At 46.9% G+C, this 13,558-nt stretch overlaps 1 protein-coding gene across 2 annotated transcripts; it reads right to left on the bottom strand.

Annotated features, from left to right (window-relative positions):
- Positions 1–605: 605 nt before the first annotated feature.
- dhx9 (DEAH (Asp-Glu-Ala-His) box helicase 9) lies at positions 606–13,558 on the bottom strand. 2 transcript variants are annotated; one of them, XM_085140601.1, is made up of 28 exons: positions 13,229–13,558; positions 12,308–12,462; positions 12,093–12,233; positions 11,887–11,995; positions 11,587–11,753; positions 11,067–11,215; positions 9,215–9,261; positions 8,810–8,946; positions 8,640–8,729; positions 8,283–8,444; positions 8,028–8,105; positions 7,764–7,955; positions 7,551–7,692; positions 7,359–7,441; positions 7,123–7,279; positions 4,904–5,001; positions 4,617–4,830; positions 4,419–4,513; positions 4,278–4,351; positions 4,027–4,179; positions 3,796–3,956; positions 3,482–3,593; positions 2,332–2,493; positions 2,115–2,242; positions 1,808–2,037; positions 1,553–1,668; positions 1,272–1,472; positions 606–1,074 (listed from the first exon to the last, which is right to left on the bottom strand). In XM_085140601.1, exons 2-28 carry the CDS (start codon positions 12,416–12,418, stop codon positions 765–767), a joined length of 3,819 nt encoding a protein of 1,272 aa, XP_084996727.1. In that variant the 5' UTR covers positions 12,419–12,462; positions 13,229–13,558; the 3' UTR covers positions 606–764. The 2 variants fall into 2 exon arrangements, with proteins under 2 accessions (XP_084996727.1, XP_084996728.1); XM_085140602.1 differs by lacking the exons at positions 11,067–11,215; positions 11,587–11,753; positions 11,887–11,995; ... (1 more) ...; positions 12,308–12,462; positions 13,229–13,558 and adding an exon at positions 9,344–11,013.

The following is a 13,558-nucleotide window of genomic DNA, read 5'->3' as shown; positions in this document are numbered from 1 at the left end:
CCTTGTTTGGTATCTTTTCAGCTCAACTGAATTTAGTTGTTTTGACTGACATACTGCATTAGTATTGATCTGAAATCACACAAAGAACTTAAAATCCTAGTAGTATTTTTTTACTGTAAAAACAACACACAGACATGTTGAGTAAATTGTTATAACTTGAAATGCAAATATAAAATGTACATTTGTACAACTCCCTGCGGGCAGGGAGCTGATGCCACCCCATCCAGGTCAGTCCTCCTGCAGGTGGAGGGTCTGTGGTGGGGTGATTTAATTGTGGTCAATTTTAATCTATCCTCAAGTTTATTTAACAACAAAAAAGTATTTTTAAAATCTGTATTTTACTTTTGTACTTTCATGTATTTAAAAAACAAAAGTATTTAGAAAAAGAAAACGTGAGACAGCGCCTCCTGCTGGGACTTCACAGCCAGAACCTTTTTAAGTTAACCTGCATTTATTTAAAACAGTTTCTGGTTTTATTTTGTGGACACTCGTTAAGCAATAACTTCTGTTTGACACACGAGTCCAAACTTTTTTAAGTTTAAACTCAAACTAATCCTGATGAGTTGAATCTTCAGTGTGTGAAGAGGAAGAATGAGCCAACGCGATGCAGGAACAGGACAGATTTATTGGGACGTTTTCATTTACAGACCATAAAAACAAACATCAGCAGGTTCCAGTCAAACATCGTTTTAACTGCGACGCTCGATTTCACATCAAACTTTTACAAAATAAACTAAAGAAGACGAGACGACTGATTTTTAACGTTAGTATCCTCCTCTGTACCCGCCACCGCCTCTGTACCCTCCACCTCCTCCTCTATAACCACCTCCTCCTCCACCATAACCACCTCCTCCACCACCATAACCACCGCCTCCTCTGTAACCACCTCCTCTGTATCCTCCATATCCTCCACCACCCCTGTATCCTCCTCCTCCTCCATATCCTCCACCTCCTCTGTATCCCCCTCCTCCTCCTCCATATCCTCCCCTGTAGCCTCCTCCTCCTTGGTAACCTCTGCCGCCGCCTCCTCCATCAAAACGCGGCATCTTCGGAGGTCGTGGGCCGTCTCCCATCCTGCACAGACACACAAACAGACGAGATGTTTGAAGTTTGTTTTCGATGTGAGTGATAACAGGATGAAGCAGAGACCCGAAGAAGATCAAAAGTTTCATCATAGAGGGAGAAAAATCTGCGATTTGAAAGGATGAACTAAAACGTTCCTTCATTCACGTGGAAACAGGAAGCGTTTCCTGTCTGAGGACGTCCGTTACCTCTGGTTGGTGGCCATCATGTTGAGCCCGGCCGCCGACGGCTTGGAGACGTGTCTGATGACGTTCAGGAGCCGCTCGTTGGTTTGGTCCATCTGTCTGATGTACTCCGGGTCTTTGGTCACCTCCACCACCACCGCCTCCAGGGCGGCCCGCAGAGCCAGGATGCTCCCCGCCACCTCGTGAGCAATCGTCAGTTTGATCCTGCCATCGTTAAAGTGAAAGGTCACTGAGAGGAGAGCGAATCACAGTGAGTGCTGACGAGCTGCGGGTCGGTCTCTCACCAGTCGTCGAGCTCCACGATCTCGCCGTTAGAGGTCACCTTCTTGCAGGCGAACAGCAGCAGCTGCAGAGGACTGACCAGCGTCATCCCTTTAGCCGAGATCGCTCTGGTTCGGATCTGAAAACAGAAACGTCCCCACCCGAGAGAAACGTTGGCTGTGATGCTGCGAGCGCCGTAAATTCACCTGCTGTTGTTAATTTACACAAAAGTAACAATATTCATGTTAAAAGGTGAACTTGGCAGTTTTGGGTTTCACCTTCTCGCCGAAGACGAAGAATGGCGACGGGTAGATCATGTCGTGGCTGCTGAAGGGACAGTTGACGGAGGATTTGTGGATGAGGGCGTTGCGCCCCTCGGTGGTCAGGATCTTCCTCTTCTCTTTGTGGTAGCAGACGTTGGGGTACGAGCCGAAGGTCAGCAGCGAGACCACCACGTCCAGGTTGTTGTCCGGCCCCACCGTGTTGAACATCTGCGTCATGAGACACTCTGAGGGAAACCAAAGTGCAGGTGAGCTCCCCGCCGCTTCGATCAGCTTCGTGTGTCAGGATGGTGCGTTCGGGTACCTTCAGGAAATCCAGAGTTCACCAGGATCTCCTTCAGCTGGACTTTGGCCTCCCAGGTCATCCTCAGAGTCGCCATGTTGAGACGTTTGTGGTCACAGAAGCGACTCTCCGCCTCCTCTCCGTTAATCCTGAGCAGAACGGCAAGTGTTCACTAACCGCTCTATATGTAAAGTTTACCATTTTTATGATTTAGCTGTTCATTTGTAAGAGCACAGACCTGACGTCGTCCCAGGCCTGGAACACGGACAGCAGCGCCACGTGATCCGAGAAACGACTGCCAGCAAAGTTTCTGTGCACGAATCCGAGACGCTTCCCCTCGCTGATGAAAGGCTCTGGGAAACAGGAGGCGGCCGAGATGGTGCACATCGCATCGCCGACGCTGGAGGGAAACACGAAAATGAGAATTTCATTTAACCCTTTAAGACCTACCATAGAACCAAGTCCACCAGAGCTTATATTATATGTTTACATGCTGTGGAGCCATTTTTGGGAGCATTTCAAGTTGCTATACATCAATACAACCATTACAGCCTAGATTTTAATAATATGTCTGCATTAAGTGCATAGTGATTACATAAATTGCAAAAAAGTGCAATAAACTACAAAAAAATTGAAAATTGTTTTTGTTTTTTTAACATATATTTCTAGTTAGAGAAATTTAAGAGGCTTATCCCTCAAAACTGTAAATACAAAAAAGTTGCACAAAATAGTTTCCCACCACAGGAAATTTATTTTGAGTGTCTTCATAGTTTTATTTTTGAAATACACCAATTTTTATATACTGCAGGAAAAACGAAAATAAATATTATGATGCAAATTTGCAAAAAAAGCAGCATATGCATCAAAATAAACTATTTCCAGCAGTGCAATATGAGTCCTAAGGATCCCAGAAACCACACAGAAAGTCATAAAGTCAAACAGAACTTTTAAAAACACCAGTATAGGCTCATGAGGCCCTGATGGTAAAAAACTACATTTCCGCGAAAATGACGTCACTTCCGGTTTCGGGCAGGTCATGGCGGACATGCGATAGTTCGTGCTGATGGACAGAGGAAGTGTTACAAACAGCTGATCGGATCGGCAAAGCGTGTTTCTGGAATATTATGTTTTTGTTGCTGCAAGTGCTTTTTATGCAGTTTTTGCAAAGCTATATGTGGAAGGAAACTGTGACCGAGGACAAGCTGATGGCATAAGATGTAAGAACAACTCCTCCGGTTTCATATGCAAAAAAATTATTGCGCTAGCTCACGTGGTTGCAGAGCTACCAGGATTTAAAAATAGTTAAGCAAAACAGAGCGTGCTGCTCCGACCGGCTTTAAAGGGTTAAAGAGAGAATCAGAAAATCAGCAGAGAGACGAAGAACTGACTGGAAGATGCAGCCCATGATCATCATCTTCCCCAGCCGAGGTTCGATCGGCAGCCGAGCCAGAATCCGCCCCAGAGGGGTCAGCTCGTCGTTGGAGTCCAGAGCGTCCAGCTCTGCAACAAACGGAGATTACAGTGAAAATAATTCATGAAACTGACGAAAAAAAAGGATCTTCAAAAACAAAACTGTCAACTTTATAAAGTAGAGACCAAGAATCAGACCAAAGGGCATAAAAACACAGCAGTGCTGATCATTTAAAATCAATAAATCAGCAGCCCCGATAGTCCGTTTCCCTTCCGATCAGGCCTTTCGTACCTTTCAAGGTGTGTTCGGCCTCAATGACGGCGTCCAGCGGCGGTGGCTCGATAGCCTTAGACAGGAAGTGGCCGATGCCTCCGAGTCTCAGCAGTTTGATGCTCAGGGCGATTTCATGCAGCGGCGTTCTGAAGATCTCTGGAGTCATGTGAGTCTCCAACCTGCACAGAGACACATGTTAACAGCCAAACGCTGCGGCCCGCGGCGTGCCGGAGGATTAACGCGCCTTACTTGTCGAATCGAGCGCGGCTGCAGAGGTGGAAGCAGAACCCCGGTCGCACTCTGCCGGCTCGACCTTTCCTCTGCTCCAGGTTGGTCTTGGAGGCCCAGACGGTGGCGTAGTTGGTCATGTTGTTGTGGGAGGTGAACAGCTTCACTTTCTGCCTGTTAGCACAGCAAACAGTGCGACCTTTAACCCCTAACTCAGACGCTGACCTCAGGAAGAGAAACCACACCTGCTGACAGAGCGCAGCGACACTTACTTGCAGGAGTCGATGACGTAGACGACATCGTTGATGGTGATGCTCGTCTCGGCGATGTTGGTGGACAGGATCACCTGAAACGTCAGCGTGTGGTTCAGACGCGCTCAGTGCACCAAGTTTTTATGTGTTCCTGTCACTGACCTTTCTGATGTCATCAGGAACTGGTTCAAACACCCTCCTCTGCTCCTCTCGAGGGATCTGAGAGTGCAGCGGCAGGATTCGGTACCGGTTGCTTCCTGAAAGGCACAGCACACCAGATGTTTCACAGCGCTCTCCCACGATGAGCAACAACGCTACACAACACCAGCTAAAAGATCCGAGAAGTGGTGTGACGCGTACCGAAGTGCGGGTTGCTCTCCAGGTGTCTCTGCATGGAGTAGATGAGGTTCCAGCCGGGCAGGAAGATGAGCACGGCGCCGGCCACCTGCAGCGTCTCGACGTACTTCAGAAGCGCCTCCACCAGCTCGAAGGACGTCTCCTTCTCATTGATCTGAGACATCGAATGCTTCGTCTCCGGCGTGTACTCCGGCCCGCAGATCACGTTACAGTTAGTCTGGAGAGAAACGTTTCGCAATCACGTGTAATTCTGACGTTCGTCACAGAAGAATCTTAAAAACGTTTCTCACGTCGTCGTCTCCTCCCTCCTCGTCTTTGTCTTTCTTCTTTCGGTCCATCGGTGGAGGCACAAACTTTGTCATCTGGATGCAGTCCTCCAGGAAATACTCTGAAAACAAACAAGAGGTTTTTTATTCTGCTGATATAACAAGAACTGTGTGTCTCTGAACCTTCTCAAACTAATTCATGACAAAACCGACATTATAATCTTCAGAAAGCAGGACTCTGTTAGTCTCATAAGAAACAATCTGGGCCCATTATCAGCTCATGTGAAAAATCTTGGTTTTGATTCCGCTCTCAAGCTGGACGAGCAAATAAATTCAGTTGTTCGTGGCAGTTTTTTCCAACTCAGGAGCGTTTCTAAACTCAAAAATATCCTGTCATCTAAAGACTGGAAACTGTTATCCATGCTTTCATATCGTCTCTATTTAGGCCTTTGTCACTCAAGCCTGTCACGCCTGCAACTTGTTCAAAATGCAGCCGCGAGGCTCCTGACGGGACCAGAAAGAGAGAGAATATTACCCCGGTACTCGCATCTCTACTTTGGCTACCAGTTAAACACAGAATTGATTTTAAGGTTTCATTATATGTTTTTAAAGCCCTCCATGGTTTGGCTCCAGGTTACATCTCAGATCTTCTTAGCCTGCACTTACCCACTCGATCTCTGCGCTCCTCCAGTCAGATGGTTTTATCAGCTCCCAGCTCAAATCTAGAGGTGACAGCTTTCTCCATTGCCGCCCCGAGACTCTGGAATAGTCTCCCCCCCTTCATAAAGTTCTCTTCATCCTTAGAAGTCTTTAAATCGAATCTCAAGACCTACTTATTTTCCAAGGCTTTCGGATCTCTTTGATATTACATGTCTTACAATTCTTTTTAACCCTTTAAAGCCGGTCGGAGCAGCACGCTCTGTTTTGTGTAACTATTTTTAAATCCCGGTAGCTCTGCAACCACGTGAGCTAGCGCAATAATTTTTTTTGCATATGAAACCGGAGGAGTTGTACTTACATCTTATGCCATCAGCTTGTCCTCGGTCACAGTTTCCTTCCACATATAGCTTTGCAAAAACTGCATAAAAAGCACTTGCAGCAACAAAAACATAATATTCCAGAAACACGCTTTGCTGATCCGATCAGCTGTTTGTAACACTTCCTACATCCATCAGCGCGAACTATCGCATGTCCGCCATGACCTGCCCGAAACCGGAAGTGACGTCATTTTGGAAATGTAGTTTTTTACCATCAGGGCCTCATGAGCCTATACTGGTGTTTTTAAAAGTTATCTTTGACTTTCTGACTTTCTGTGTGGTTTCTGGGATGCTTAGGACTCATATTGCACTGCTGGAAATAGTTTATTTTGATGCATATGCTGCTTTTTTGCAAATTTGCATCATAATATTTATTTTCGTTTTTCCTGCAGTATATAAAAATTGGTGTATTTCAAAAATAAAACTATGAAGACACTCAAAATAAATTTCCTGTGGTGGGAAACTATTTTGTGCAACTTTTTTGTATTTACAGTTTTGAGGGATAAGCCTCTTAAATTTCTCTAACTAGAAATATATGTTAAAAAAACAAAAACGATTTTAATTTTTTTGTAGTTTATTGCACTTTTTTGCAATTTATGTAATTACTATGCACTTAATGCAGACATATTATTAAAATTTAGGCTGTAATGGTTGTATTGATGTATAGCAACTTGAAATGCTCCCAAAAATGGCTCCACAGCATGTAAACATATAATATAAGCTCTGGCAGACTTGGTTCTATGGTAGGTCTTAAAGGGTTAAAAAAAAAAATGTTTTCTTTCTATTTTAATTCTTTGATCATCCCTCTGTTCAGCACTTTGGCCGACACTTGATGTCTTTTAAATGTGCTATATAAATAAAGATGACTTGACTAACTGTTTACTACACTGATTATTGGCTTAAAACAGTTGAGGGGACCTCCAGGCCTCGAGGGCCGGTGTCCTTCATCCAACAGCTGATTTAAATGACCTCATCATGTCCTGAAGTTCTGCAGAGGCCTGGTCATCAACTCATCATGTGATTCAGGTGTTTTGACCCAGGCTGAGATCTAAAACCTGCACCACGCTCACCATTACACCCAAACCGCCCGGCTAACAGGTCGCCAAACACTTGTATGAGTGCTTATCCTCAGCTTATATCATAAGTCCACAGACAATCATCATTTTAATGTTTCCACACACAGTGAGGCCGCTGAGTCAGGGGTACCTTGGACAGGGAAGGTGCGTCCAAACACCTCGATGACGGGGCAGCTGAAGAAGTACTCTCTGAACATGGTGGTGTCGATGGTGGCCGACATGAGGATGATGCGCACGTCCGGGTACGCCTGGACCACGTCTCTGAGGACCACCATGAGGAAGTCCGTCTGATGGACACACAGAGGTCATGTGGACAGAAGCTCCGGGTGTTTTTGGCTCAGTGAATCAGCGAACAAACGAACTCACGTTGATGTCTCTCTCGTGGATCTCGTCGACGATGACGTGACTGATGCCTCTGATTCCTGCTTCCAGCTTCCGCAGAAGAACACCTGAAACACCAAAAACACTCAGATCTACACGGCCGCACCGCCAGATCGCTTCCCCCGCCCAGCCAAGTAACCACGGCTTCGCCGCTTAGTCGCTGAGTGGTTTCCATACCGACGGTGCAGAAGAGCACGCTGGCGTGGGGTCGAGGCAGGACGGACTCAAATCGGACGCTGTAGCCACAGCTTTTCCCAAGATCCTCTGCTCTCTCAAAGGCGACCCTCTCAGCCACGGACACGGCGCTGATCCTCCTGGGCTGCAGAGAAGAAGAAAGTCAGGGCTGCTGTGCGGAGACACGGCGCTCAAACACGGACGCCTCGGCGTTACCTGCGTGACCACGATGTTGCAGTCCGATGCTCGGCCCCCCTTGATGAAGCGGTCCAGGATGTACTGAGGGACCTGAGTGGTTTTCCCGCAGCCCGTCGCTCCTCTGATGATCACCACCGGGCTTTTGTCGATGGCCGCCATGATCTCTTGCTCGAACTGTTTGACGGGCAGCTGCTCGCGCTCCGTCAGGATCTGAACGACAGCATCGTTTAAGTGTCGCGGCACGCTTTCATCAACGCAGACGTAAAGGTAAAGGAGACCGACCTTCTGCAGGTTTTCGTCGTGCTCCAGCTGGTACTTCAGCTCGTCGTGCAGGTCGCCGCTGATCTGCTCCGGAGGGCACTGAAGGGGTTAAAACGGGGAAGGCTTTCACCACGACTCTGACACCGAGTAAGACAGCGAGTGTCTGCGCAGCCTGTGGGACTCGAATTAATAACATGATTTCTGAACACCTGCTCATAAAGGTCAACGAGCCACAAACTGGTCCTACTTTAGGGTTTCAGGGTTCGTGAGACTCACGTAGGCCAGCGGCCCCTCGTCGATGTTGCTGCTGGTCCAGGGGTTCCAGTTGACCTGAGGAGGCGACCAGGGGACGACGCCGGCTCCGGTCTGCCTCTGTGACGGCTCGAAGTACGCCAGCTTCCCCTGAACCAGAGACACCGGGCTGCTGGGGTCTGCAGGCTGGAGCATAAAAACCTTCGTGTTACTGAATCGAATGTAAACGCTGTGTTTATTCTGACGACGACAGTTTGAGCATCACCACATCACATCTGCACGAACGTCAGCGCGACAGCTTCGTCACAGCACACTGCTTTATTTACTACATGCTGCCTTTGAAGAGCGGGTTCGATTGACAGACACTGAACAGCGACTCACCAGTGGGGGGACGCTGACTCCGAGCTCCTGGACCACACAGGCCAGCTGCTGCTGCAGGTCTGGGGACACGTTGACCTCAAACGCCTCCAACTGTGCAAAAAGAACAAAATCCCGTTTTAAAATCGAGCTGCGCGATGTGTCGTTCAGTCTCTGCCTGTCTTTAAACGTACAGTTTCTCCCTCCTTCTTCTTGGTGACCCCGGAGTACGCCTCGATGACCCCCAGGTGATACAGCTGTCGGACCAGAGACAGAGCGCACGATTGAGCCGCCAGCTTCTTGTTGGAGCCGTGCTCTCGAGCCGTGATCCCTGCAGAGCAAACCCAGCGACGTTTGACTCACACGAACGACAGAAAGCAGCTGTCATAGTTTCTGATCACATTTAACAGTTTCTGTAACTTTTCCATCCAGTGTTAATCCGAGAACAGGTTAATAAAAATCTAATTCTTCTCGGGCACGCTCGCCGGTGTGGTTGCCATTTTGGTTTTTAGCTCTCTCTGCATCCTGTTCTGACCTCTGTCACTGCTGATCATCTAAAACAACTTCAGCATTTAACAGGAAATGTTCTGGAGTCTTACTTCTGCCGAGCTGCTTCACAAAAAGCTGCATCTCTGCTATGAAGCTCCTGCGGACACAAAGACAAACGTCACTCCTCGTTTCTAGAACAAAAGCATCAAACTGCACGTCGACGTAGGAGCTGGACTCACCTGCTGCTCTCAGGAGGAAGCCTGCATGTTTTTCTGCCAGACTTTGGGATTTTTAAAGACCAATCAACAGCTTTGATTCTCCCGGCTGCGCTCTGCCCTGCGGTGAACAGCGACACCAGAAATCACAACCAGACTCCACCAAGCCCTGAGCTGCACCCATGGGACAGCTTTAGTGCACCTAAACGCTGTCCCATGTCTTCCTTTGGTGTGGTTGTGAGTTCTGGCATCACCTCGGTGTTCTTTGATGGAGCAGCAAACTCACTCCAGCCTCTGAGAGGAACCTCCTGCCTGATTCACCAGCTGACATTTAGCTCTTATCACAGCTCATCTCTCACATTACAACAATTCATCCACTCAAACCAGGCTGGGTTTGTCGGGCTCAGGTTCTAGTTGTTCTTGTTTCAGTGAGTCAGCTGGTGTCTGCGCTCAGTTCGAACAGTGAGAGCTCTCTGGTGTAGCCGACACACTCTGGAGGTCTCTGGGTTTACAGCAAGTCCAGCAGAAAAACACACAGGAACGTCCTGAACATCAACCAACCAACACACGTCGGCTCTGCAGCGCGACACACACCAGCTGGGTCGTATTCAGGCTACTGTCACACGTTTGTGTGCACAAAGACAAGAAGACGTGTTTACAGGTGTTACGATGGCTGAGCTGAGGCCCAGCTGGTGCGTGTTGAAAGAGAATAAAACCTTTAAGGATTTCATTCAATGAGGAAAATAACAGGAAGGAGCAGAAATAAAGAGAAAGATGTAAAACGATCAAAAGGAAGCAGGAGATGAAAAAAAGAGGAAACAGAAACAGCAGGAGAAGAAGGGGAGGACACATGTGCTGTGAAACCCTCGCGCTGCTCTTTGGAGGAATTATTTTAGAATAATCAGAAAGTCTCGTTTTACATAAACTGGCAATTTTTTTTATTTTTTACAAAGAATATTCAATTTAATTTTATTTATATATCGCCAAATGACAACAGTCGGCTCAAGGCGCTTCTGAGCGTTACCACCGTCACTTCAGGCACAGCGCTCGCTCTCCGGGCGGAGCTTCGATTATTTGTGCCGAAACCCACCCTGTTGATCAACACTTTCAGCTTACATCCTCACACGTCTCCTGCACAAAGTTCCACAACAGCTCAGTCCAGAGATGCCACCATCTCTGACTCCTCCCACAACGCTGAAGAAATGTTAAGTTCATTCTTTACTAAGAAAACAACTAAAGCTGTTGTAAAGCTTTGCTGTAGCTCAGGCCAAAAATATGATTAGTTCGTGTTTCCCAGTTTGGTTGCTGAGCAGCTCTTTGGGGGCGGGGCCAATCTTTGCCAATTTTCCAATGGATTTGATACATTTATGTAAAATCTCTGAGCCGAATGACTAAAATAAGCAGCGCTTGCTCTGCAGTATCAGTACAATCAGAAACTGAATGTCTGAACATGCAAAATAAATCAGGTCTGTGGCTGAAGGTCGGCAGTGAACTCCAAACCAAATCCAAACTGAAGGGAAACAAAAGAAAAACACTTCCAGCAGAGATTCAATCAGTTCCCTTCCGTCCTTTGGTAAAAATCAGTTGCTTTTAGGAAATACTTCTGATTTCTCTTCAGCTAAAGAGAATTATTAAGCAGCTGAAGCTCATTAGAATCACAGCGTTTGTTTCGGCTCCAGCTGTGACCCCTCAGACTGGATCTGGTTTAGAATTTCCAACCGGTCTAAAAAGCTCTGAGATTCCAGACCTGTTGTGGTCCGGTCCCACTTGGCTGTATTTATACTCAGCACTGGTTTTCTCCTTCTGGAAGAACTGGTTCAGACGGGCCTTGGCGTTCTCCAGAGTCCAGTTTCCGTGAAGGTTAGCGTTCAGATCCACTTCCTCCGACTCCAGAGTCTGCAAACAAAAACACAGGCGGGAGTTCATTTGGCGAGGGAGAGATCAAACCTGAAGGAAGAAAAAGGGAACTCATTCTGGTTCTAATGATGCATCTGCATGTTATTAATGGCCAAAGTTTAAAATAAAAGTAGAAACTTATTCCCCAAGTGCCAGTTTTCTTCATGAAAGCAGAGTCCTCGGAGTGAAAGTTCCTGTAGTGGAAACTTGGCTGGTTGTTCCAAGTTTAGTAAATCTGTCCAAGGTTCTGGTTCAGATTTGAGTTTTAGGGGGGCGACTGTAACTTAGGAGCAGCTCACTTCCTGTTAAGGAGCTTAATGTTAACATCACCAATGCTTTTCACTGCACTGTAATGTGGAATTATCTTGTACCGCCTGCGCTTCCTGTTCGTCTCTCTTGGCGTAATACTCCTTCAGGTTGGCTCCTCGGTCCCACTGAGCTCCTCCGTCACTTCCTCCTCTGCCCCAACCCGAGTTTCCTGCTCCTGCGTAACCCAGTCCGGTCACTCCTGGAACCGGCCCACTGACGCTGTCGTCCCCTGAGAACAATAAAGAAGGAGAAGCAGAAAGAAGCCGTCTGAATATCTGAACCCGTTTAATCTGACCCGCCTCACCACATTAAAGTAAGAACTGTGATGTCTGGAGTCGTTAAAGCCACCATGCTGCCGGTACCTTGCTCAGCTTTCACTACCAGGTGAGGTGGTAGAGGACCGCTAGAAGGCAGGTTTCCAAAGCCGGCCTCTCCAGGTGCATCAGGTTGATCTGCGATGGGAGCGCTCGCCTGATGGCAGAAAACGTACTTACTCATTTAAAAAAGACAAAGTGAGAGAAACGATCAGTTTTTATCTCTACAGAAAAAACAGGAACGGCTTCCTGACCCCGAGGGCCAGGACCTCTGCTGCGTTCATCTCTCCGATTCGGACCAGATAGTTGACGAAATCGCGGGCGGCGTTGGTCTGCGCGTCCTTCTTATTGGTGGAGTTTCCCATCCCAATGTAGTTGAAGCCATCGACTCGGACCTGCAGGGAGTACGGCGTAAGGTTAACAAAAACCTAACCGAGTGAAACCCCCTGATGTCAGAATGAACGCTCACCTCACACATAAACTTCTGCCTGTTTTTGTTGCCCGCTGCTCGGATGTCGTAGTTTGGAGTCAGCTTCTTTTTCCCACACCAGGCGTACAGGAAGTTCTTGATGTCCGCCATGGTGGACTGACAGGAGGGTCCTCCTCTTCCGTGGACCAGTTAATCTGAGAAACAAACTGCTGTCAAACTCCTTGATGTTTAGCTCAGATCTGGCATTTACTGTGAATCATTTGGTTTGGAGTCACAGAGGGATGAAAGTCAGGAAATGTTGCCAAAAATAGTCGGTTTGCTGAACTGAGGACGGATAATATCACATCTAAGAAATTACTGCAATAATTAACGGGCCAAACTGTGGTAGAAGCCTTGCTGCTGTCTGCTCACCACCTTTTAAGATGAACTTTGGTCTTGCCTGAACACAAACGGGTCTTTGATAGTGACTCACTTATGTAAACATGGCTGTATGGATCACTTTGAGTCACTTTACTCAACATAAATATGCAAATTAAATGAACTCAAACCCAGTCTTGATGGATGCATTTACTGTCCACCGCTAGGATAAATCCTGCTGTCTGCGGTGATTCGGGATACAAACGATAACAGCATCATTAGCACAGCGGGTTGTTTTTACTGTGGACTTCAACTCTGTAATGTTTGGCTAGCATTTAACATTAGCCTCAAAGTGTAAAATTAAATTGATGACTTATAATCACGAATTTAAGTCACTTATCTTTAAACTTTCAGTACAATTTATATAAAAATTAGTTTCTGATAAATGTGTGAAATTAACCGAATCAATGCGTGACTGCAGGCTAACGTTAGCCCCCTGCTAGCTACTTATCACCGGAAGTTCAACTCACATCGCGTCGCAAAAAAATATGATTAAATTAAGAAGAAATGCGGGGAAAAATAATCCGAAGTATTTGTACTTACAGCCAGGACAGAAAATTGCAAAAGCTGCTCCACACTTTAGCAGCTAAGCGCCGGTAGACTATCAGCGTTGGCTTCCTCCGGTTACGCTTCACTTTCGTTTAAAAATAAACGTAACTCCCGGTGCTTCAGCGCCCCCTCAGGCCGGAGGGAGAATCGGCCTCCATCAAGTTCTGTTTCTTCTTCTTTTTACTATTTGTTTTTTGCCTTTATTGTTCTAACACAGTGGAGAGAATACATGAAAGCTGTGCTCCATGTTCCTCTTTTCATGAACACTTTGGTACAGAGGTCAGTCATCTTTACACCAGCAAAACAGATTTGAGCTCCATAGTT

Source organism: Neolamprologus multifasciatus, chromosome 18, assembly GCF_963576455.1.
Source record: "Neolamprologus multifasciatus chromosome 18, fNeoMul1.2, whole genome shotgun sequence".
NCBI lineage: Eukaryota > Metazoa > Chordata > Actinopteri > Cichliformes > Cichlidae > Neolamprologus > Neolamprologus multifasciatus.
This window is presented reverse-complemented; position numbering and strand designations above follow the sequence as displayed.